The 25,453-nt window shown below is 36.3% G+C and overlaps 2 protein-coding genes across 2 annotated transcripts; one reads left to right on the plus strand and one right to left on the minus strand.

The window, feature by feature from the left end:
* Positions 1–1,581: 1,581 nt before the first annotated feature.
* On the minus strand, positions 1,582–20,593 carry LOC117794189 (pneumococcal serine-rich repeat protein). Its single transcript, XM_034634707.1, has 10 exons — positions 20,427–20,593; positions 19,197–19,731; positions 18,246–19,108; positions 14,403–14,531; positions 12,682–13,503; positions 10,123–10,710; positions 6,919–7,113; positions 6,111–6,843; positions 3,375–5,957; positions 1,582–2,126 (listed from the first exon to the last, which is right to left on the minus strand). The coding sequence occupies exons 3-10, from the start codon at positions 19,065–19,067 to the stop codon at positions 2,056–2,058; spliced, it is 5,943 nt and encodes a 1,980-aa protein (XP_034490598.1). The 5' UTR covers positions 19,068–19,108; positions 19,197–19,731; positions 20,427–20,593; the 3' UTR covers positions 1,582–2,055.
* Positions 20,594–21,323: 730 nt separating this feature from the next.
* LOC117785272 (histone acetyltransferase Tip60) lies at positions 21,324–24,803 on the plus strand. The gene is made up of 5 exons (XM_034623209.1): positions 21,324–21,525; positions 21,665–21,791; positions 21,854–23,189; positions 24,183–24,395; positions 24,500–24,803. Coding segments are annotated over exons 1-5 (1,731 nt in total). The 5' UTR covers positions 21,324–21,471; the 3' UTR covers positions 24,501–24,803.
* Positions 24,804–25,453: the final 650 nt, after the last annotated feature.

A 25,453-nucleotide genomic window follows, 5' to 3' on the forward strand; every position in this document is an offset into this window, starting at 1 on the left:
TAAGAAACATTTATATTATAGCCTAGCACATATATTATCTATATATAATTGTATTTTGAATTTTTGCAACTGTTTTTTTTTATTTTTTTCGCTTTCCCTTTAAATTGTCTGAGGTTATGTGCGAGCTGACCATGCGAATGAAAGAGACAGCGCTATACATGTATATGGTAGTGTGAGGTTATGTTTTCTTCTACATTTTTTTTTTTGCTTACATTTCTTGTCATTCAAAGCAATTTTTACTCAATTTACAGCACACTGAACACCAATTAATTTCATTTTCCGTATTTTATTTGTTTTGTTTTTCAAATTTTCTTTAAATTTGTTTTGATATAGTTGCTACGTTAAAATCGAAACATTTCTTTTGCAATTGTTGTTTATTTTGTAGTATTATTAAGAATTGGATTTAAATAATTTCGCTTTCTGTATTTATAATAATGATTTTTGCTTAAGATTTTCGATTTTTAAGTTTTAGTTTCTTTGCTTACATTTTACATGATTTTAAACGAATAACGTTTGTATTATTATTACGAATTAATATTATTATTATTATTAAATTTTTATGTATTGTATGTATATAAAAAAAATGTTTCATATGCATTATTATAATTGTAATTGTATTATAATAGTGAATGCTTATAAAGGCTACGCTTTGATTTATTTATGTATTTTTTAAAGTACTTAATTCTTTCTTTTTTTTTTATATAATTTTTGATTTGTTTAACTTTATTCATATTCTCTTTTACTACTTCAAAAAGCCTTTTTCTGGGTGTGTGTGGTGTGTGTGTTGGTTGTGTGTGGTGTGTGTGTGGTGTGTTTGGCTCTGCTAAACGGCGGCATATTTCGTTCAAGTGCGCTTCACCTCATTAGGCTTATGGCTTTGTTGTGGTGGCATGCCACATGTTGCAAACTTACATGACTAATTTAATAAGTTTCTTAAATTTTCGTTTTTCTTTGTTTTTGTTTTTTTATACATACATTTATCAAATTGTTTAAATACATATAAACGCAAATTTCTTTCTTTCATTCTTTCAATTTCTTTCTTTATCGTATTTACACACATTTGTTTATCTTTTTCTTTTTTTTTCTTTTTGTTGTTGACATTTTCGGACTTTTATATTTTGTCTTTAAGCTAACAACTAAATTTATCCAGGCATTTTTATAGAGCTCGTTTCTTTATGCGAGTTCTAAACCAAAATTAATATTTATTTATTTTTATATCTATTTATATATGTTTATGTTTATTTCGTAATTGTTTTTTAAAGCAAGAAAACAAAAAAAAAATTTAATAATTAAGAAAAAATGCTAACAAACAAAAAAAAAAAAAAGAAAAAAACAAAAAACATTTTCAAATGCGCGTTATAAATTTTCAAGTTTAATGCTAATATTCTAAATATCTAAATAAATAGATTTTACTTCTTCTTTCGAAAATTAACAAAATAAAAGTGCAGCATTTTTAGCTGCTTTTCTTGTTGTTTTTGTTATAGTTGTTGTTTCTTAAAAGTAAAGATATACATAAATAAAGTAAAAGGACATTTCATGCAATTGTTTTTCCCTTTTTAGCTATCATCTTCTCTTTCTTTGATGCCTTTTTAGCCAACTTGTTTTGGCCTAAACTGTTTTTAACTTGACTTGTGTGTTGTTGCTCTTGTTATTGTTGCTATTGTTTATTGATATCTATGAGGCTTCCAATGGTGATCAATAGATTCAACAATAGTTGTTACATTAAACATTACATTAGCTTAAAAAGCGTATTCTTATATCATTTGTAAATATACATATATATAGATATATATATTATATTATATTATATATATAGATGTATGTAGTTCTTGCATTTCTTGTTGTGTGTTGAACACCACAAAAAAGTTTACAACAATTAACCAGGCAAAGTATTTAAAAAAAAAATTAAACATAAGCATTAACAAAAAAGAAAATTTCTATTTGTTTGTTTCGCATCGCTTTGCGAGCTAAGCGTTGTTGCTGTTGTTGCAGTTGTTGTGGTGTTGTTGTTGTTGTTGATAATGTTGTTGCTGTTGTTGGCGGTGCTTTTGCCTCTTAAGTATGCGGTTGTTCCTCCTCCTCGTTGTAGAAGGCCACATGTTTACTGTTGATTATGGCATTCCAGGCTGCAAAAAGTGAAAAAAAATAATTAGTTTGAAAATTTGGAAAGTTTTCTTTATTTTTAGGTAATAAAGCTAATATGTCAAGTCACCCTAGACCTACAAAATTCATAAAAATTTAAATGCAGAATGAATTAAGAGTCCTAACCATGATCAAAATGATATTCCGTTTGAAAATAGGTTGAGTTTTGATAAAGTTATGACAGTTTGAAGTTGGTCAAACTTTGGATCTAGCAACTTTACAAGTCCAAATTTTTGTCCAATTTCCCATTATTTTTTACAAGAAAATAAAAGGTCTCAGAAGCAAGTTTAAAGTGTTGTTTTATACTAATTACGATGTAAGGATTTGATTAAAAGTGAAAACTTGTGATGTAAAATTTTCATTTTTCAAAATTTCATAGGGGGGACCCTTAGCATCAAATCCAAGATTTAGTGGCAAATAATTTTTTTACGAAATTAAATAAATTTGAATGCAGAATGAATTTGGAGGCCGAATCATGATCAAAATGACATTCCGTTTGAAAATCGGTTTAGTATTAACAAAGTTATAGAGGTTTGAAGTTGGTCCGACTTTAGATCTAGTAACTTTACAAGTCCAAATTTTTGTTCAATTTGACATGATTTTTACAAGAAAATAAAAGGTCTCAGAATTAAGTTAAAAGTGTTGTTTTATACTAATTACGCTATAAGGAGTTGATTAAAAGTGAAAACTTGAGATTTAAAATTTTCATTTTTCAAAATTTCAAAGGGGGGACCCTTAGCATTGAAAATCAAAATCTAGTTTTAAAGGATGAAATTTTTTTGCAACAAAATTAATTAAGTTTGAATGCAGAATGAATTTAGAGGACAAACCATGAACAAAATGTCATTTTATTTAAAAATCGGTTGAAATTTAACAAAGTTATGAAAGTTTAAAGTTTTTGGAAAAATTGTCAACGGAAAACGACATTGATCGAAAGTATTAAAAATTGGACAGTGATGGGAAAAAATTATTATTTCTAATTTTGATACAGGATCAAAATAGAGGCGAAATAATGATAAAATTGACATTTCGTATGGAAATCGGTTAAGATTTGATAAAGGTATGATAGTTTGAGGAAAGTTGAGGTTCAGCATGTATGTTTACAATACTAGTTTTCAGGAACTCATCTGTATTAAACTCTATCTCTCTAACAACTTCTTTACTTGACTTTATCTTATAGTTTCTTGGGCATTATGATGTCTTAGTTGTATAGTTTTTCGAATGCGACTTACAGTTGCTGATGTAGTCGACAATGAGGTCGGTGTTGGACTGACGCAACAGTGGCAACGGCAGCAATGGTGAATTTGTGTGTGCAACAACAGCAAAATCGGACTTTAAATCGGGCATAAAACTCAATTCATGCAATTGCTGATCATCGTCATCGTTTTGAGCATCTGTTATATCGTCCACATCGCCGTAGGTCATGTAAATAACTGGTCTTGATTTTGATTTAGCAGCAGCAACAGTTGCTGTTGTTGCTGTTGTGGTTGACGGTGGTTCCTGTGAGTTGCGACGACTGCAACTGGCACTGCGTGTGTTGTTATTGTTGCTGGCGTTGGCAGCAGCAGCAGCACGTGCGGCAGCAATAATGACAGTTTCAATATCATTGCAAGTCTCCAGCAGCAATGGTTGCTCATCGTGGCTGCTGTTGTTGCTGCTGCTGCAACTGCGACTGTTGCTGTTGGCCTTGCTAAGAAAATGATTGACTTGATCTTTAATGTTGGCAGTTGCAGTTGCAGTTGCTGATGTGTTGCAGATGCCGCTATCATTGGACTGATTGGCAACATTTGTCACATTGCTGCTGCTGCTGCTCAGTGTGGTCGAGGAGTTGGAGTTGGAGCTGGATGAATTGTTTATGGGATTCGCTGCATTGGGCGACGACTGCGCCGCCTGCCCTGAGATCAGCAGCATATCCATGCAGGCCGAATTATTCACCACATCCGAGGCATTGCCCGAATCATTCAGCAACTGCTCATCGCTGCTAGCAGCAACTGTTGCTATGGTTGCCGTTGCTGTTGTGGCCTTTGGTTTTATTGTTTTCTCTGTCTTCTCTGTCTCCTTATCGCTGCCATCATCGAATAATTTCAATTCATCCTCATTGAAATCACCAAAAATGAACTCGTTGTTGAGCCTGCCCAATTTCGAGTCACGATCATCGTTGAGTATTATGACAGCCGGTCGATTGCCAGTTGCTGTCAATGTTGTTTGTGTTGTTTGTGTTGTCTGTGCACCAGTTGAGGTGGCAACACTGTTATTAAACTTCTTGGCGCCATCCGTTTGTGTCGCAGCGGTGGTTTTAAATGTTGTTGTTGTGGTTGTGGTTGTTATGTTGCCAATTGTTGTTGCTGCTGCTGTGTTGCTGTCTTCTTGTTGCGACTGTTGCTGTTGCTTCACTGGTTTATCCTTTTGTTTGCTCACATTGCTGCTGGACAGCTCCTTTGGCTTTGTCTTGGCCAGGCTTTTAGCTGAGGTAGTTGCTGCTGTGCTGCTTGCAGCTGTTGTTGCTGTGGTTGCAGCTGCTGCTGTTGCTGTTGTGTTTGCTATTGCTGCTGTTGTGGTTTCTATGCTGCTTTTGTCCAGCAATTGTTGCTGTTGCTTGGCAGCTGCTGCAAAATTGTAGCTGTTGCTGCACATTGCTGTTGAGAGCGATACATTGTTGACGCTGTGCCGCTTTACAGTCTTCTCCAGCGCCGGATATTGCAGATCCAAGTTGCTGCTGTTGAAACTATAACTATCATGTTCCACACTCTTGGACTTTTGCAATGCTGGTGGCGTGGCAGCAACTGTTGTGGCAATAGTTGTTGCTGCTGCTGCTGCGGCTGCTGTTGTTGTTGGTGTTAGCGCTGCAGCAACAGTTGCTGGCAGCTCATTGGCAACTTCCACATCGCTGTTGCTGCTGTTGTTATTGTGATTGTTGTTGTTTAGACTCTGCGAGTAGCTGATCAAAGCAGCTGCTGCTGTTGTTGCGCCCGTAACAATTGTTGCTGCTATGGCGCCTGGCAGTTCTGGAAAATCAGGACGCTGCTTGGATTTCGATTTGGCTGGCAGCGCGTATGAAGAGGAAGAGGTGGAGGCGGAGGCGGAGGTGGAGGAGGAGGCGGAGCTGTTGTTGGAGCTGCTGGCGCCAACAGCAACTAGATTGTCGTCGTGCTCCTCTTTGCTGGCATTGGCCAAGGCTTCACGTTTGTTTCTGGCTATATCAGCATATGAAATGGGTGCTGGTGAATTGTTGTTGTTATTCTTATTGCTGTTGTTATTATTGTTGTTGTTGTTGTTGTGCTTGGCCTGCACCACAGCGCGCTTGTTGTTGCTCTTCTTTTTGCCCGTTTGTATGGGCAATGAATGCACCGAATCGAGATCGGAGGAATCCGATTTCTCCGATGGCGGCATTGATGATGTGGATTTGCGACGTGAATTATCCTGTGTGCTGCTTGTTGTTGCTGCATGTTGTTGTTGTTGCTGTTGCGACTGTTGTTGCTGCTGCTGCTGCGAGTGCTGCTGCTGCGACTGTTGTTGTTGCTGCTGCTGCTGCTTGCTGTTATAATGATTATTATTGTTGTGCAAACGTTGTGACATCATATTGGATGATGCAGATTTAGTGATCTGCTGCATACGCTGCAAGTTGCCACCAGTTGTGGCAGCTGCCGCCACTGTTGCATCATCCATGGTAACGGCACGTTGTTTCTTTGGTTTCTTCTTTTTGGTGACCACATGAAATTCAGCCGTTTCACTCAACACGGTATTGAGCGCCTCCAGCTCGGACATGGGCAATGTTAGCGATGACAATGATGTTGCTGTTGCAGCAGCAGCTATAGCTGTTGTTGTTGCTGTTGCGTTTGTTGCTGCGCTTGCAGCTGCAGCTGTGGTTGTTGCTGCTGTGTTTAGCACAGCATCTGGTGTAGTTGCTGCTGCTGCTGTTACAGCAGGCATTGCTGCTGTGCTGGCCAGTGTTGCTGCTGTCCAGTTGCTGCTGGCATCAGTTAGAGCTGCCGCCGGTTCACCCAAATACTGCAACTCCTCGGTGCCCCAAGAGCGTCTTTCACCTTTGCGAGCTGTTGCTGTTGCTGCTGGCTGCGTTTGTTGTGCCTGTGATGGCTGCTGTGATTGTTGCTGCTGTTGCTCCTTGTTGCAATTCTTGTTGATATCCGCCACGGAGGCGGAATTGTGCTTGCCACCTTTTTTGTTGCGCATCATTTCGGTGGTTGCCGCCTGACGTTTCAGCTCGTCGACCTCCATTTTGGCACAGCTACGCAATTCTTCCAAGGAATTGCATTTCTTCAGCTTATTCTGCTTCTTGCGCTCCTTCTTCTTCTGCTGTTGCAGCCCAGCATTGGTTGATGTTGCTGCTGCACCAGCATTCTCGATATTCTCTATGTACTTGACCAGCTGCTCGACCGGATCATTGCCACGATAACCGGCGACAGATTCCACATCCACAGTGGTTGTATTACGCTCCTGTTGTGATTTCTTTTTCGATTTGAGCTTTGTGGGCGGCTGGGAGACAGTTGCACCACCAGCAACACCAGCAATACCAGCAATACCACCAATATTGGCACCAGCCACACCGGCAATCATTGCTGCTGGCTGTTGCAACTGATTGTTGAAGGAGGCAGAAACGGCAGCAGCTGCCATTGCTGTGGTTGTTGTATTTGCACCGCTTGTGAGCAATGTGGAAACGCTATTCGAACGTTGTTGTTGTTGCTGTTGTTGCAACTGCTGCTGTTGCTGCTGCTGTTGCAACTGTTGTTGTTGTTGTTGTTGCTGCTGTGTGGCAGCTGCTGCTGTGGCAGTCAATGCACTGGATGTTGTTATCAATGTGGAAAACTGATTCGAGGAGCTGCCACTGCCAATGTTGCTGCCACTTGCGCTGCTGCTGCTGCTATTGTTGTTGCTGCTGTTGTTGTTGCAACCATTGTTGCTGCCACCGGCATAACCATCGCTCAACGCATTACCGTTCTCATCAAACTGGCGCTGCAAATAAACCAAATTCAAAACAAATCAGCAGTTAATCATTTAATCATGCCACACTTTGTGGCAACAACCAACCAAGACCTTAAACATTGAAATATTTTACGCATTATTACAACGCTTCAAACGTTTTATTCTCGTTTGTCAAAATCAAAATTATTTGCCAAATCTGTTTATTATTTTTTTTCTTACTCTTTTTAAAATAATTATCGAATTTTGGTCAAAATAATAGAAATAAAACAAAATGCAACAATCTTTTTAAGTGCAAATATTTCGACAGTAAAAAGAAACTTGTAAGTCAATAATAAATATCTTAAATCTAATCAAAACCTCGCAGTTCGAATTTCGCAAATCGCCGTATTATTCAGCGATAAAATAATCCAAAAATTATTATAATTCCTAATCATTTTAACTAATAGCTTAAGTAAACCATTTATAATTATTTAAAATGATAAAAAAAAAAAGTATTAGGTATAATTTAGTGAATCTGGTTTTTAAGTCTTATAAAAAATATATTTTATTCAAAATGCAAGTCTTTTTATAACTTTTCGTTTTCTCAAGATTAAAAATATTATCATTTTAATTTATAACGTTAACTTATAACTTTTCGTTTTCTCAAGATTGAAAATGTTATTATTTTAATTAATAATGTTAATTTTACAATTGATTTTTTGGTTAAGTGAAAGATTTATAATTGTTTAAAGTTTGTAAAATGTTTAGTAAAATTTAGTTAACCAGGTTTTTTTTACTTCTTGACAATATACACCAATATATTTCTATAAATTGAGAATTGTATATAATATTAAGATTATTGTGGCCAAGTTTCAAGGTCGTAAGTCAAACCATTTGGGCTGTACAATGCTAAGACAGTCAGTGAGTCAGTTGGACAAAGAGATTTATATATATAGATACACAGCTAATTTGTTATTACTATTTTATTTCAGCTTTAAATAATTATTTTTTAAGATTGTTCACTGATTTTAGTCGACGTTAAATTAAAATAAATTTACTTATTTATTTTGTTTACTATTTTTATTTATTAATTATTATTTAATTATGTATATTTCATACACAATATCATTTTTAATAACTCCCATAATTAGCGTTAGTTATCAATGTTTTTGTTTGTAATGTTCTTTTTTAACTGCAATTTGACAATTTGTTTTCTCAGTCGACTTTCAGCTGAAAAACATAATTTGATTCCCTTATTTACCTTAGATATTAACACTTTTATTTACAACAATTCAATCCCCTCTACACAAACTTTTATTATGACTCGTTTTTCCTTACAAAAAAAATCAAAACGGATTATTATCGACTATAGTGCACTGATCGAACTAATTCTTTTAGTTTGTAAATACTAGCTGTAAATGTGACTTGTATACCAAACTTCAACGTAATACTTCAACGATAAACTAGTTCGCACAGTTAGAAAGTATGAATTGTAATTGAGAATAAACATTAGACTGTTTACACATTCGAAACATACTAATTACAACCACATTCCTTTGTCTCAACCACATTGTCTAACATTTCTCAAATAGTAAATGGAGTTTACATATAAACCACATTCTGTTTATATGACAAATCTATTGATTTCATGAAATGTGATTAACAAGAATGAAATTTGAACTTAGGCATTAAAAAAAATATATATATATGAAAAGAGTTGTGGATCAATAAGCAAATAATACATCGAGTTTCCCTAAAACACTTTTTTTTTTTTTTTAAGTGTGAAGTATGAAAAAAATTGGGGAAAAAAATTGAATTTGCCAATTTTAATGCTTAATTAAATTAGATTTCAGTTCTTAATTTTTCATGAGAAAAAAAATAATCGATATATATATCGGTTATTATATAAAAGATTTTTTTTAGCAATTAATTGACATCTATATACATATATAAGACTCTTTGTCCTGACTGACCGACTTATACTGTATATTATTTGGATATTTCAGGCTAAATGTATAATACCTATTGTATGAGAAGAAAAAGTTTTTCTTACTCTCAAAAAAGAAAATTTCATGGGAGCCCTTAATAGCAGGAAATCAAACCGAATTTGAAACTAGAGTTCAAATTTTGACTTTTCAAAAAACACCAGAAAATTCGAAAAAACTATTTGAACGAAATTAATCAAAATTTGAATGCAGAATTTAGAGGCCAAACTTTGATCAAGCTGACATTCCACTTGAAAATTGGTTGAGATTTGACAAAGTTATAAGTGTTTGAATTTGATTATACCTTTGATTTAGCAACTTTACAAGTCAAAATTTTTGTTCAATTTCACATGAATTTTCACATGAAAATGAAAAGTCTCAGAATTAAGTTTAAAGTGTTGTTTTATACTAATTTTGATATAAGGAGTTGATTAAAAGTGAAAACTTGAGATTTAAAGTTTTCAATTTTTAAAATTACAAAGGGGGGACCCTTAGCATCAAAGCCAAGATTTAGAGGAAATTAATTTTTTTTACAAAATTAATTAAATTTGAATGCAGAATAAAAAAAGAGGCTAAATCAGGAACAAAATAAAATTCCGCTTGAAAATCGCTTGAGTTTTAACAAAGTTATGACAGTTTGAAGTTGGCCAGACAGTGGATTTGACCACTTACAAGTCCAAATTTTTGTTCAATTTCACATGATTTTTAACAAAAAAATGAAAGGTCTCAGAATCAAGTTTAAAGTGTTGTTTTATACTAATTTTGATATAAGGAGTTGATTAAAAGTGAAAAGTTGAGTTTTAAAATTTAAAATTTTCGAAATTTCAAAGGGGAGACCCTTAGCATCGAAATCAATATCTAGTAGAATCTAGAGGAAAGTATTTTCTTTAACGAATTTAATAAAATTTGAATGCAGAATAAATAAATAGGCCAAAACATAATCAAAATGACATTTCGTTTAAAAATGGGATCAGTTTTGATAAAGTTATGACTGTTTGAAGTTGGTCAGACTTTTGAACTAGCCCTTAGCTAGTCTATCAATTGGTTGAATCAACAGCTGGAGAAGAGGTCTTACCGTTGTCGCCTTGGTGCCTTGGTTTGAGGCAACAACCGCTGCTGCCGCCGCTGCCGTCATCATGCGTCCAATCTTTGCGGGACGCATCTCTGTGCCAGCGTACAGGTCGGGTCCATTGCCGGCAGTTGAGGAGGAGGAGGACTTGGAGGCGCCATCATTGGAGGTGTGGCTGGACGAGGCCGAAGAGGAACCGGAACCGGAAATGGAGCCAACGCCATAGACAGAAGAACAAGCCGTATAACTGTCATTGAATGAAACATAACCGGCCTCAACTTTGCGCTGATGATCCTCCATTGTCAGTGAGAATTGTCCGGGTACATTTCCCGTATTATTGGCGGCAAACTGTTGCTGTTGTTGCTGCTTTGCAGAGTGCTCCAATACAGAAAAATGTAGAGGATCATCGATTAGGAACTCTTTAACAGCGCCCGTCTCCTTATTTCCGGTTTCCGGTTGCTGTTGTTGCTTGTGCATCTGCTGATTCAGAATACCGAGCAGTTGCTCACACTTGAATGTCATGGAGTGATTCGCCGTCGATGAACTGGGCATTACTTTAGTCCGTCTGGCCTCCCGTAACGCCTCCATTTGTTCCTTTATTTTAATATAATGAAATAGACAAATAATTATAATTATTGAAATCGATAATCGTTATTATTTGAATGAATTGAATCGTGATGTAAAAGCTTTCATAAAAATTCGAGTTATTTTTTCCATTGTTGCCTCAACAAACCCAAAGCGAATTTTTGATGGTTCTCCATGATTTGAGCGAGAGAATGAATGTCGACGAAGGCGACGAAGAGTAACGAGTAAAAGGGAAACCAATAAGGACAACGATTAAAGGGAAACATTAAGGACAACGAGTAAAGGGAAAATATTTCGGTTAAGGTGTAATGAGTAAAAGAAAAACGAGTAAAGGGAAAACATTCGGGGTAACAAGTAACGAGTACAGGGAAAATATTAAGGATAACGAGTAACGAGTAAAGGAAATCCATTTAAGGTAAAGAGTAATGAGTAAAGAGAAACCATTAAGGGTAACAAGCAACTATTGAAAGGAAACCTTTCAAGGTATAAAGTAACGAGTAAAGGGGGAACAGGAGAAATAAATTGTAACGAGCACAGGGAAAATATAAAGGATAACGAGTTAAGGAAATCCATTAAAGGTAAAGAGTAATGAGTAAAGAGAAGCCATTAAGGGTAACGAGCAACGAGTAAAAGGAAACCTTTCAAGGTATAAAGTAACGAGTAAAGGGGTACCAGGAGTAATAAAGAGTAACGAGTACAGGAAAAATATTAAATATAACGAGTAACGAGTAAAGGAAATCTATTAAAGGTAAAAAGTAATGAATAAAGAAAAAACCAATAAGGGTAACGAGCAACGAGTCAAAGGAAACCTTTCAAGGTATAAAATAACGAGTAGATTAAGACCAGGAGAAATAAAAAGTAACGAGTACAGCCTTACGAGGTACTATTGCTTTAATTTAAGTTCAACTTGTAGCGCAAAAATGTTTACCTATCAATAAATTTATAAAACTTAAGGAAACCCTTAACGAGTAAATAGAACCATTAAAATAAAAGGGAAAGATAATGGTAACTAGTGTTTTAAATATTTTATATATTTCGGGATGAAATGCGAGAAGGGCTTGAAATTATATGACTACATTTGATATACTCTTGCCTTATATTAACAAATACTAGTGCAATCTGGCATAAAAACTAAAGAAACAATTATTTAAGCTTTGAAACTCTTTGAGAGCGCTAAATACCCTTTTGACTTATCGCTCCTATATGACATGGTCATGCGATCTTAGCCAAATTTGTTAGAGATCTATAAGACAATATAATATGTTGATGTAACTCAAGAAAAAACAAAGTTTTCCTTACTATACGTAGATAAAAACAGACGGACAGTTTATCGTGCTAATCAAGAATATATATGTATAGACTTTCATGTATTCTATAAATTTCGTGACTTATTTTACGATGGTAGAAAATTGGAAACTTCATTTTATATAATCAAAAATATAGGGGTGCTACAAAAAGCGAAAACAAACGATAATCTTCAAAAATTCCATAAATTTTTGGCAGATTTCGGTTTTGTTTCGCCCCTATATATTTTTACATATATAGAGAGCATTTGATTTAGAAGATAAGTATTTAAAATGTTAATTTTAAATATTACATTGATTTCTATGGATTTTATAAGAAAGTTAATGGTATTAATAGTATATTCGAATGCTGAATAATGAATATATATGGGAATGCTCTGTAGATTTATGGGAAGAAGTCATAGCCCAAAAAATTAAATGGATTGATAATTAAGAAACGACAGTGAAGACAGTAAGTCAGAGTATTGCTTGATGGATGCCTGGATAAAGGCGTAAAAGGGTCTGAAGTGGAGAGGCGAGGAGAGGGGAGAGGAGAGAGGAGTGGAAGGAGGTAAGATAGGCATCTTACCGCCTGTGAATTGTATGGTGTATCAGACTGAGACTCAGACTCAGCATGCGCTTGACTGATGGTGTCATCCAAATTGATATCCCACAACTTTGATGATGCATCGCTTACCTCCAACGGTTGATCAAATTGTTGTTGTTGTTGGATTGCAGCCAGCGAATTTTGATCAACATCATCCATATCAAATTGTGTGGCAACAGCATTTCCACCAGCTCCAGCTCCTGCTCCTCCTCCCAACGTCGTCATCTCATGCCGCAGCTGATGGGAGTGGCTTCTATAACGGCCATTGTTGTTGTTGTTGTTGTGATTACCAATGGCATTGTTTATATCGACTGCCACGCCTTCTTCGCCCACCAATCCTGGCTTGAGTTTGACATCCATGTTGCTGGCGTCAAAGCTGTTGCTGCTGTTTGAGTTGCTGTTGTTGCTGCTGTTGTTTTTAAACTTCTTGCCGCTTAATGTGGCGTTTTGGTTGTTGCTGCTGCTGCTGTTGCTGTTGTTGCTACTATTGTTGTTGCTGTTGCTGTGCTGTTGTCGGCGATTGGCGCGCACGTTGTTGCTGCTGTTGTTGTTGTTGCCGCCACTCAGCTGATAATCACAGTTAAAGCGTTGCGTCGCTGCCGTTGCCGCCGCTGCTGACGTCGTTGCCAGCTCGCTGCGATGCGCTGCCTCCACCAAATCCTGCAGAGATCCGCCCTGCTTATGACGCTGCGAGGAGGTTCCTCCTCCCGTTCCAGTTCTATGATTTGTATTATGATAGCTGTTGCTATAGTTGCTGTTGTGCGCTGCGAAATTGCTGCCGCTGCCAACGCTGCTGCTGTGACTGTGGTGATAGCCACTGGACGTGGATGATGATGCGGACGTGTTGCGTAGACAGGTTTTAATGGCACGATAAGAATTCTCCTCGTCGTACTCAGCCTTTTTGAGCATTTGCTGCAATTATTCACAAAACAAATTACAAATAATTAAGCGATGTCAATATTTAAGCTAAGCATTTTAGCCTTAAAGTAGCTAGTTTTAGCTACTAGCTAGAATTCATATAGATATAAAACCCTTTGTCCTGGCTGACTCACTGACTGACCATTGTGAAGACCAAACCGTAAGATCTAGAAAGCTCAAATTTTCACACAACGTAGCTCAGATGATTTAATAGTGCAATACGGCGACTTTTTGTCAAATTTGAACTGCAAGTCGGTCAAATTTTGTGTCAAAGTTCACACTTTGAGTGAATTGCTTAGTATGAAATACATTTTTATTTTTTTAACTATCTCAACCAAACTCACAAACTGTATATTTTCACCCTGACCAACTTTGTTGAAAATCGAATAACTATATCATATAGCCGCCATAGTGGCTAAAAATGTATAAAATTTTTTTCTTTCTTAACAAATTAGCTTTTGCACGCCACATCTCTAATTTTATCGCCAAATCTAGCCTTTTTGTGAAAGAAGTTTATTCAAGACTTGTATGTCTTGTTAGTAAAAAAAATAAAAAGATAACACATGGACCAAAACAATTTTTTCAAATTCAGATTCGATTTGCTTAAACCAAATCAAACCCAAATCTGAATCTGTTTCACTGATACCTCTATTATCATAAAAATCGATATAAATTAATTTAAAATCGAATTGAATCGATTCGCCAGGGAATCTAACTTTACCATCTCTAATTTGAACACCTAAAATTGTGGCAACACTGAATATTATCCATTATAATGGATTAATTTGATTTGCGATTGTTTAACTCAAAAAGTATCACAAATAAATAACAATAAATAAAAATAATAATAATAAACAAGTTAATAATAATAAATATACCTAGGTGTTACTTACCAGGAAACGCTCACTTTTGTTTTTCCTGTCGCCAGGGTTGCGATACCAATATGCCTCCTCTAGCAGTTTTTTCAATGATGCGTCGTCGAGATCATTAAAATCGCTATCCTCCCAAGCATCGTATTTTGTCTGTAATAATTGCGATAAATACTGTTTTTATTAACTTTTATGCCATTCTCTGCTGTTTCTGCCTTACTTAAAAGCAGCGCGTTTGTGTTTAACCTCACACTTTACAAACACCAACTACAAACGAAACTTGCGAATAAAAGAATTAAGCAGAAGCAGAAATAGAGAGAGCGAGGACAAGACCAAAAGAGAGAGAGAGCGCGCTGTTAATAATGGTGTTGTTGTTGCTGTTACTATTTGAAAACTCGGCACTCGACTTAAAGTAACTAACGACTAAAATCGAACACAGTTGAACTCACTTTTTATACTTATTTATAATATACACACATACACACACACATTATAAATGCAATGATAAATAAATGTAAAAAAATTATAATAATAAGTGCGTGTTGTGGTTAAGTTTTGACCACAAAACAAAACGTTCTGCGATAAATTATTAGAATTATGGTTTTCCAAGACCCAATCTAAATAAATAACGCATATCAAAAGAACAACAAATTTGATATGATGCACAAATAAAGCGAAACACCGAAAATTTAAATGCAATTGAATTTAGTCACGTTCGGCCTGCCGAGATCCTTCCACTTCAGCAAACGCAACACACAAAGCAACGCAACGTGAGATTGCATATGTGTGTGTGCGTGTGCGTGTGCAATGGAAACTGACAGATAACGGCAGTTATCCAGACCACTTTCAGTCAAAGCGTGTGAGTGAGAGAGCACAACGAATCAGCAGGTTGCCTTTTTTCTTTTGCGCGCTTTGTTGTTGTTGTTGCAATGTCAAAGCCAAGCAACGGTATTTCATAAGCAGATTTTGCAACACTGACGGCGATGGCGAACAGGCGTTTTAAAGCACTACAAAACAATAATTGGGATATTCCTGCAGCTTAAACAATTTAAATAGCTGTGTTGCTAGAACAGATTTTTTAAGTCAATTCTGCGGCAAAAAAAAAAAAAAAACAGCGGGAAACGACAAATCTGACTTTCTTTTAATCTTTAAAAAAAATTTCAACATAAATGTAAATAAAGTTAAAATATTACCAGCCTCTTTTTCAGCTTTCTTTCTCTATTTCCCGCTAAAAACCGATTATTTTGCTGCTGTAAATTCATATTCTACTACTATTCTGCGAGAAGCAAACTTTTATTAAAAGAAATTGGAAAATTAGTTTTAAAGTCATTTTCCAAATTCATTAATGCAAAATTTAATCAGGTCTTTCCCAAAACTGATTAAGATTTCCTTAAATCAATAACTAATCATAGATTTATTTAGGAACATCCATAATTATGCTTATTAGATCCAAACAACAAAATGAGATAGTTAAATTACTACTCAAGTTAATTACTCTTGTTTGGAAAGAGACAATAAATATGTAAGAAGAGCTAAGAAGTAATACCCTGTGGTTCGGTTGACCGGAGAAAACATAGGGAATTCCCTAATTAGCTACGGAATTGGTGGTAGTACACTTGGAACACTTTCATATAAATATTCTGACGAATTTTTCCACTATATTACGTTGTAGATGGGAACAAAGTAACTATTGCAAATCAAAAATAAGGAGATTTTTAATTTACTATAAATTTTTTTTTTTTTACTTTGATATATATTATGTTTATGATTTTTTTTCTGGATTGGAGAGCTTAGCGTTAGAAGCGATAGGCGCGCATCTGAAATGCTTGAGTTATTTGTTTTTAATTAAATTTTAAATTCTGCCCGTATCGGTATTCGAACTCCCAATTTTTTGAGACTGAAGCGGCGACTCTAACCACTGCGCCACTGACCATCATTGAATTATGACTAGATAAAACTGAGATAAAATGCGCCAAGTACAACTTGCAAAATCAAGCGGACAAAGCAGCGAAAAAAAAGGCGAACAGAAATCTCACTTCGTTTTTGTTCGTTTTCTTAGCTTGCACTGCTTTTCGCTTGAAGCTAACGACTTAGCTAACGACCAGTGATGCATCACGGGAATAGAATTTCAACAGCACCTTTGTATTACTTGTACCTTTCGACTTAGTTAGCTGCTAGTGACGCACCACGGTGCTAACACTGGCTGATGCCTCAATCCGGCAGGGATATGGCTAACTTACGTATAAAAACAACGTACACACACATGACGTATTTTCTTGGCTGCACGTGTATGCATGCGTGTGTGTGTGAGGGAGAGAGAGAGAGAGTGGGGGGAAAAGCTGTCGATATTTTTAGAACGTTTGTCCGAATTTATTGGATATGTAATTCAAATTTTAAAACAGTGATATGACGTGCGACCTCAGTCATGAAATTTCTGTACGTATTTGCACACATCGATGCACATGAATACGTATGTGAGTATGTACGTAAGTGTGCGTGCACGTTGCGTACATTGTTGCAAAATTTCAACTGGTAACGGACAACGCAAAAACCGCTAGAAAATCACACACACAACCGTTACTTTTATTTGTTTTGCGTCAAAAGTTCAAGTTAAAAGCAATCATAACTGAAACAGAAACGAACTTGACTCAACCGCAAAGAAAAACTAACAAAAAAGAAAATTATCTTCGGCATATTAAAGATTTGCTACACAGTATTAAATTTTAGACATCTAATGATATACATAGTAGTTCAAATTTTTGGAGTATTACAATAAGTGAAATTAATTTCAAAGCAAATAAAAGTTTTTCTTATGAGATTTAAATTTGTAAGGCATAGCTCCTATTACTGCTATAGCATAAGTAGTCCGATCCAAGATAACTTTCAAACAGAGGGACGACAATTTTCCCAGAAATGTATGTATGTAGATTTTGGAGACTTTCGGTTGATTTCGTTTACTGTGACACCCCTACTATACCCTTATATATATAGATGTTATATATATAGATGTTATATATATAGATGTCATATGAACGATCGGTTGCAAATAACAAATTTTTATGTTTTTAGTGCTTGCATGAACGAAAATACTGTTTTAAGGACAATTGGTCCATTGAATTTATGAAATTTTAAAAGTTTTGGTCCTAAAAAGAGGTTTGATACCAACTTTGTCAGGATCGGACTAAAAACACTGAAGATATACTAATAATAACATATTTCAAGCCAACAAACGGGGAACAGGAATTGTTTTAGAACTATGATTTATTGGTAGGAAAAAACTTAGAATAAAACGAAGATTAAGAATTTGGTTTAGCGTTTTTGAACTTTTTTTTGGGACCATACAGATCGATGCACAATAGACCCCGACTATAGGAATAACCGTTTCATATGTTCTTTAAGGAACTTTCATTTTTTAAATAACTTAAAACAGGCATTACGGCCGTTCTATTTATTTGATCTTTTTGGGATTAAGTATTATGATAGATAATCATGTTTTATAACGTTAATTGCTAAGAATATAGTTATGTTTTGTAAACTTTGGTTTATTTTGTAAGTTAGGAGAATCAAAAATAGGAATATCCGTTACGTACGTTTTATAACGTTAATTGCTAAGAATATCGTTATGTTTTGAAAACTTTGGCTTATTTTGTAAGTTAGGAGTATCAAAAATAATAAAAACTATTACGTTTTAAGAAGTGTGAAAGTGTGGGAAGGAAATTGGCATTGAAAATGGAAAAGGGAAGATGTAGAAATAGGTGATTTTTTAAATTAAAAAATAACAGAAGGATGTTCCAGCAATGCAAACCAACCAAAAATGTATTTCTTTTTGGTTGGTTTTCTTTGAGCTTTTGGTTTGGATTTACTAACCTTTTTCTTTTTCAGACGCTTGCCCACATTTTGATCATCTTGTGTTTTGCCCTTGGTGGTGGCGCCACGACGCTGATGCAACGCCGTTGCAGCGGCAATCACTTCCGGTGCCGGTTGACCCGATTTGCTCAGCAGCGGTGTTAACTTTAAGTTGTGATGCGTCGAAATGTTGCCACCAACTCCCGATCCTCCTACCGTTGCTCCTCCTCCGCCTCCTGCTCCCCCCGCTGCTCCTACAGCTTTTCCCTCTGCAGCGCCTGTGGCAGCTGCAACAGTTTTATCAATTTTCTTATCACAAGCCACATGATTTTGTCCAAGATCAGCAGCGTTTGTTGTTGTTGCTGCTGCTGTGGCAGCTTGACTGTTGTTGTTGTTGGTATTGCTGTTATTGCTGCTGTCGCTGTTGGGACGCTGCTGCAGCTTTACATTGTGCGACATTAAGGTGGTTAGCTGCTCCTGGGAAAAGGGCGTCGGTGTCGTCTTGGTCGATGTTGTTGTTGTTGTGCTCTCACTCAGCGTGCCAGCGGCAATGGATACAATGGGCGTATCGGGTATAATCGCTTGTATCTTTGTTACTAATGTGGCAATGTCGGTATCGATAACATTGCCGGTACCGCTACCGCTGCCGCTGCTTGCGCCGCTGCCTGTTGATATGGCCTTGATGAGCTGCGCAGCTGCTGCGCTGTTTCCAATGCTGTTGCTGCCGCTGCTGATAATATCCCTGTCACTGTCCCTGTTAACAGCTGCAGTTGTGGATGTTGTGGATGTTGATGATGATATTGATGAAACACCAATTTGTTCATTGTTCATCTTTTGTGGCATATAACAAACAACAAAATGCCATTCAAATTTTAGCGAACCTGCTGTCATTAAAATTAAAGTAAAATAAATAAATATTAATAAAACTCTATTATTCGCACTCTCTTGCCCACACTGTTAACAGCGACTTACCAGCTTGGGTTCCAACGTAAGCTGTGGATTTTGTGGACGCTAGATCCTAGAGAAATAAGACAGCTGTCAAGGCCGCTGGCATCCAATTCTTAAGCTCACTCTCGCTCTCTCTCCTTGGCTTGTTACTTCTCACTTGCGTTGTGCTTGTTGTTGTTGTTGTCGTTCTAAGGCTGGCAGCGTTGCCCAATTGCAAATATTTGTTGTGTTGTGTCTGCCCGTCAGTTTTTCTTCTCACTTACACTTACACTTTACTACTATCGTTCTCACTACTGTTTATGTGCGTACGTACAAATGAACAATAGAATTATGGTTGTTGTTTTTGTAGTTGTTATTATTATTAATGCTGTGCAAATATTGTTATTGTTGTTTTAATTCGTTGAATTTTGCATTTCTTGCATTTTTTCTACTCTTTGATTCAAGTTGTTGATTTTTCGCAATCCGTCAATTGATGGCAGGCAGTTAAATTTGCTTTATAGCGGACCGGCCTTGTCAATACCACTTGGTTGATCATACTCACATTGCCTCGCATTCGAGTCTATAATTTAGAATGGAAAAAAACAAAAAAAAATGAGAAAAAAGAAACCAAATGAAATGCGACTTGTCAAAAAAAATCATTTGCTTTGCCCAAGCCGCGCAGTGTTGCCAATAGAGATGTGCGATATTTACATGCGCTCATCTCTAAACGCAAATCGAAATTAGCATTTGTTCATCACTATTTGTCAATGTTATTTTTGGCAGCAATAACAGCTGCAATGATATTCGAATGGCTGATTAAATTCTTTTTTACGTTTTCTTTTATTTTAGACTGTGTAAATATAAACATTGTTGGTAAAATATGAGAAAAAGGCAAACAGTTGCCAAATTGCCGACTGTTGGCAGCCCTGGCAGGCTGTTGTCAGTGGCAACACTAGCGCAAACACGTCATTTTGCCACACAGTTTTTTGTTTTTGTTGTAGCAATTTACAAATACGTTCTATTCGCCCGAACAGATATACAATACACACAGACACATTCACAAACATATATATGTGAATATATGTACATATAAATTAATATATGTAACAACAGTGCTTACTTTGCACTTTTAATTTGTTGTTAATCGTCTTGCGATTTGTTTTTTATACATACGCAGTGCACACACACACATATACACGCACACGCACTCGCTTATGCACCTTCTACTACTACTACTACTACACACACTCTCACACATATGTACATTTTTCTGACCTTCTCTTGCACATAGCGAGAAAAACACACATTTTCTGTCGGCTAGGCCAACGTTAGCACACAAACGATTGATTATCGTAATCAACGCATTATTTTTCATTAAACTAAATGCGAAAGTTTACTATATGCGTTTAATTGCACATGAAACGTAAAAAATTCTGAAAAGAACGAACACTTTAGAGAGCAGTTGTTTTGCTTTGCAACACTTTTGCATACCTTTCGCAGCACTGTTGCCGATTATTTAGCTATCGCGTAAATGTTCGTTCTGTAAAATGCAGCCCTGTTTTGCAGAAGAAAAGCAGTTGCCTGGCTGTTGTTTAACAGCGTTTCAACAGTAAATTTATACTTTGGTTGATGAAAATTGCAAAATGCAATAATTTTGCAATAAATTAAAGTTTTGATGACAATTAAAAATTCGAAATTGGACCAAATTAAGAAAAACATCTTAATGAAGGTTTGAAGTTTGTCACCCAAAGGGAACAGAAGTTACAAATTTGGTTTTATAAAAATATAAAAAAATCGACAAATTTCTAACAAAAATTCTGCAAAAAATTATAAAGTTCTATCTTTACTATTAAAAAAATTAAAAAACAAGGAATTTTCTGAGTTGCAACTGTTTTTGCAATTTAAATGAAATGGAAAATGTTGCCAGATCGGAGAATTTTGCATGGTGGCCACTTTTGGACCGGTTGACACCAGTGCTTCTTAGTTTTCAGGGGGAACAGTAGCTGTTTTTGGCTGAAAAGAATCTAAATTTGTTATTGTGGGCATTTGTGCACATTTTTACAAAAAAAAAATTAAGGACAAAACTTGGCTGAATATATATTGAAAGAAGCTAGATTTCTAGCTAATAGCAATTTTTAAATTTATCTAGCAAACGAACTCTGAAAATAGCCAGAACTAGCTATAAAATAGCTAAGTTGCTAACAGTCAGACTGACTGGCAACACTGCCGCCTTTAGCATATATAATAAAAAAAAGTTCAACGGGTCGAACGCGTGCAGTGAATTAAATATTATTTAATAATTAATTAACAAGTGTGCGTTATGAAAACCAAATACGAATTTGACGATGATGTTGCATCCATATGTGAATCGACGGTATGCGTACAACAACAACATGCATATTGAAACCGAAAGCAGTGTGCATGCGCTATCTCTTTCTAACTGCCGCTTGAACATTGTTGATGCGGTTTTGTTTATGTTGAAAATAATATAGATTTAATGTGTATATTTACAGGCTGCTTTGACTGAAGGATGCCGTTTGTCGGTGCGCATGCACAAAACAGACGACTGGCCGCTGGCGGAGATTGTAAGCATCAAGGAATTGGATGGACGACGTCAGTTCTATGTGCACTATGTGGATTGTGAGTAAACAAGATAAACAATAATAACAAATGAGTGTTAATGGCATTGGTTTTGTGTGCAGTTAACAAGCGGCTGGATGAGTGGGTGAATGAGGATGATCTGGACACACGCAAGGTGCAGTTTCCGCGCCGCGATGGTCCACAAACTGGCACCAGCACCGGAGTCACAACACCCAAGCGTCATCATTCCTTGGCAGGCAGTGTATCACGACCGACATCACCGCAATCGCTGTCGCAGTCGCTGACACATCATCCAGGCAGCGGCAGCAGCAGCGCTGTGGGCAGCGCCAGCGGCAGCGTTGGCATTGGCAGCGGCAATTCCATGAGCAGCAACAGCAATGCGGATCTGGTGAATGGCAATGGTTTGGCCATAGCTTTGCAGAAGCGCATTAATCGTCGCCGGAAGGTGCATGCAGGACATGTGCAGACGCTGCCACAGCAGCAGCAGCAGCAGCAGCAACTGTCACAGCAGCAACAGACACAGCAGCAACTGTCACAGCAGCAACATCAGCAGCAGTCACAGCAGCAACAGTCACAGCAGCAGCTGCCACAGACGCCAGTGCATGTGACAGGTGATGCAGCAGGCGGAGGAGTCGGAACAGGAGCAGGAGCCGGAACAGGAGTCGGAGCAGGCTTAATGCCCACAACACCTGTAACAGCCACTAACAACGAAGATGGCTCACAGGATGGTAAAATCGCCACACCCAGACAATCGGGCAGCATGGTAACACATCAGGATGATGTCGTTACACGCATGAAGAATGTGGAAATGATTGAGCTGGGACGACATCGCATTAAACCCTGGTACTTCTCGCCATATCCACAAGAGCTGTGCCAGGAGAGCTGCATCTACATCTGTGAATTCTGTTTGAAGTATTGCAAGAGTCGCAAGTGCCTGGAACGTCATCTGTCCAAATGCAATCTACGTCATCCGCCGGGCAATGAGATCTATCGCAAGAATACCATCTCCTTCTTTGAGATCGATGGACGCAAGAATAAGGTGTATGCACAGAATCTTTGCCTGTTGGCCAAACTGTTTCTGGATCACAAGACGCTCTACTATGACACGGATCCATTTCTATTCTATATTATGACGGAATTCGATTCACGTGGCTTTCACATTGTCGGCTACTTTTCCAAGGAGAAGGAGAGCACCGAGGATTACAATGTCGCCTGTATATTGACAATGCCGCCATATCAGCGCAAAGGTTATGGCAAGTTGCTCATCGAGTTTAGCTACGAGTTGTCCAAGTTTGAGGGCAAAACCGGTTCACCGGAGAAGCCACTCTCCGATCTGGGCCTGCTCTCGTATCGCTCCTACTGGGCGCAGACCATACTCGAGATCCTCATCAGCCAGAATCCCAGCACGGATGGCGAGAAGCCCACCATAACCATCAAGTATGCCTTAGAACTATAGTAATTTTTAAAATTCATCGATAAACCGACAAGTCCTATTTCGTTAAAGCGATTTTCCACTTCTTTAACCCGATTAATGGTTTTTCACGATTAATATAGTTAAATTGATCGATTTTTATGGCAAATCGACAACTCAATTGGAAAATTAATTTTTTTTTTCATTACTTTTCATTTTTTCCATACTTTTCTTATTGACGCTCTTTCGAAAACTTCAAAATTTCATAACTTTGTGGAACCTCAACAGATTTGTTTGTGGAATATCAATTTAATCATAACTTGAACTCTTTTTTATTTTTGAATTAAAAGTAGAAATTTTAATTTTTTTTTCCCTCACTGTCCATTTTTTTCATGCTTTCGATCAAAGTCGTTTTTTTCATATTTTCTCCTTGAATACTAATTCAAAAACTTCATAACTTTGTCAAATCTTAACCGATTTTCAAACGGAATGTCATTTTGATCATGTTTTGGACTCTTAATTCGTTCTGCATTCAAAATTAATTTATTTTTTACAAAAAATTATTTTATTCTAAATCTGGGGTTCGATGCCAAGGGTCCCCCCTTTGATATTTTGAAAATTGAAAATTTTAAATCTCAAGTTTTCACTTTTAATCAACTCTTTATATCATAATTAGCATAAAACAACACTATAAACTTGATTCTGAGAGTTTTCATTTTTTTGTAAAAATTCATGTTGAATTGTACAAAATTTTTGACTTGTAAAGTGGCTAGATCCGAAGTCGGACCAATTTCAAAGTGTCATAACTTTATCAAAACTGATCCGATTTTTAAGCGGAATGTCATTTTGTTAATGGTTTGGACTCTGAATTCATTCTGCATCAAATTTTAAAGACTTACATATTTTTTCTTTACTGTCTATTTTTTCTATGCAATCGATCAATGTCGATTTTACCAATCCTCTCATCAATAATTTCTTAATTATAATATATTAATTCCAGTTTAATGTATCTTTTCCAGTGACATTTGCGAGTGCACTTCGATCAAGAAGGAGGATGTCATCTCCACTTTACAGAATCTGAATCTGATTAATTATTATAAGGGTCAGTACATCGTCTGCATTAATCGGGACACCATTGAGCAGCATCATCGGGCAATGCAGAAGCGTAAGATCCGCATCGATTCCAAGTGCCTACACTGGACACCCAAAGATTGGTCCAAGCGATCCAAGTGGTAATACCGCCAACTAATGGCGTCTTCGTCTTTTCTGCCCAGGCTTTTAAGCCAAGTCAGCTACCATTAACTAATTCTGTGCTCTTTTGTTCTCTCTTTCTTAGAATGCGCTACTCTGCCTGCCTCTAATTAAAATTAATCCCCCCCACCGAAAGTACAATAACTGATTGTCGTTGCTTCAAAATGCTTGCAGCGTCATTATCATCAACATCAGCATCAGCATCAGCATCATGATTCTCATCATCATTATCATTAGTTGTATTTTAAGACACTGTACTTGAAAAGTATAAAGCGTCTTTTAAGTATGCCAAATGTGAAAAAGAAGGCGTGGCAGACCGTATAAAGTATTTACAGTTAGCCATGTAATTGTTTTGACTAAATAAAAATACACATTTTATAAAAAAATAATATATTTACATGTCTTGTATATTTTTTTCTTCTTTACTTTAGTTATGTATCATACATAATGTGTTTCTTAGAATAGTTTATTAAATGAACGAATCAAAAAATGTAAGCATTAAAAGGTGATAAAAAATTTAATTTTTATCCTTTAAAAGAGAAAGTTAAAAGCGAAACAGGACTAATAAAAATTAATTTTGAGTTATACATTACAACTTGTAAAGCAATCATTATTTTTCAGTACAAAAATCAAACTCATTAAATAATGATTTTTTCATGAATTTTGTTTTTCTTTAAAATATGTGTTCAAAAATAAAAATCAAGTTGTATTCCGTATTACACATATTCTTTAAACATGAAAAACAATCTTTTTTTTGTATAAGTGAGCTTTATTCTATATGCAAAGCAAAATAATTTAAGTTTTCGAGTGTATATCCTAAGCAAATCCTAATGGTTTTATATCGAAAAAAAAAAAATTGAGAGCATTTAAAGCTATAGCTACTGTGGCTCCCAGCTTATTTGACCCACTGTGTCCTCATAATAGATTGTGTGAAAACTTCAGCCTTCTACGTCTTATGGTTTGGACTCTACAATGATCAGTCAGTGAGTCTGAGTGAATGAGCGAGTCAGGACAAAGAGTTTTATAGATGATGCATAAT

Source organism: Drosophila innubila, chromosome X, assembly GCF_004354385.1.
Source record: "Drosophila innubila isolate TH190305 chromosome X, UK_Dinn_1.0, whole genome shotgun sequence".
In the NCBI taxonomy this organism is placed as follows: domain Eukaryota; kingdom Metazoa; phylum Arthropoda; class Insecta; order Diptera; family Drosophilidae; genus Drosophila; species Drosophila innubila.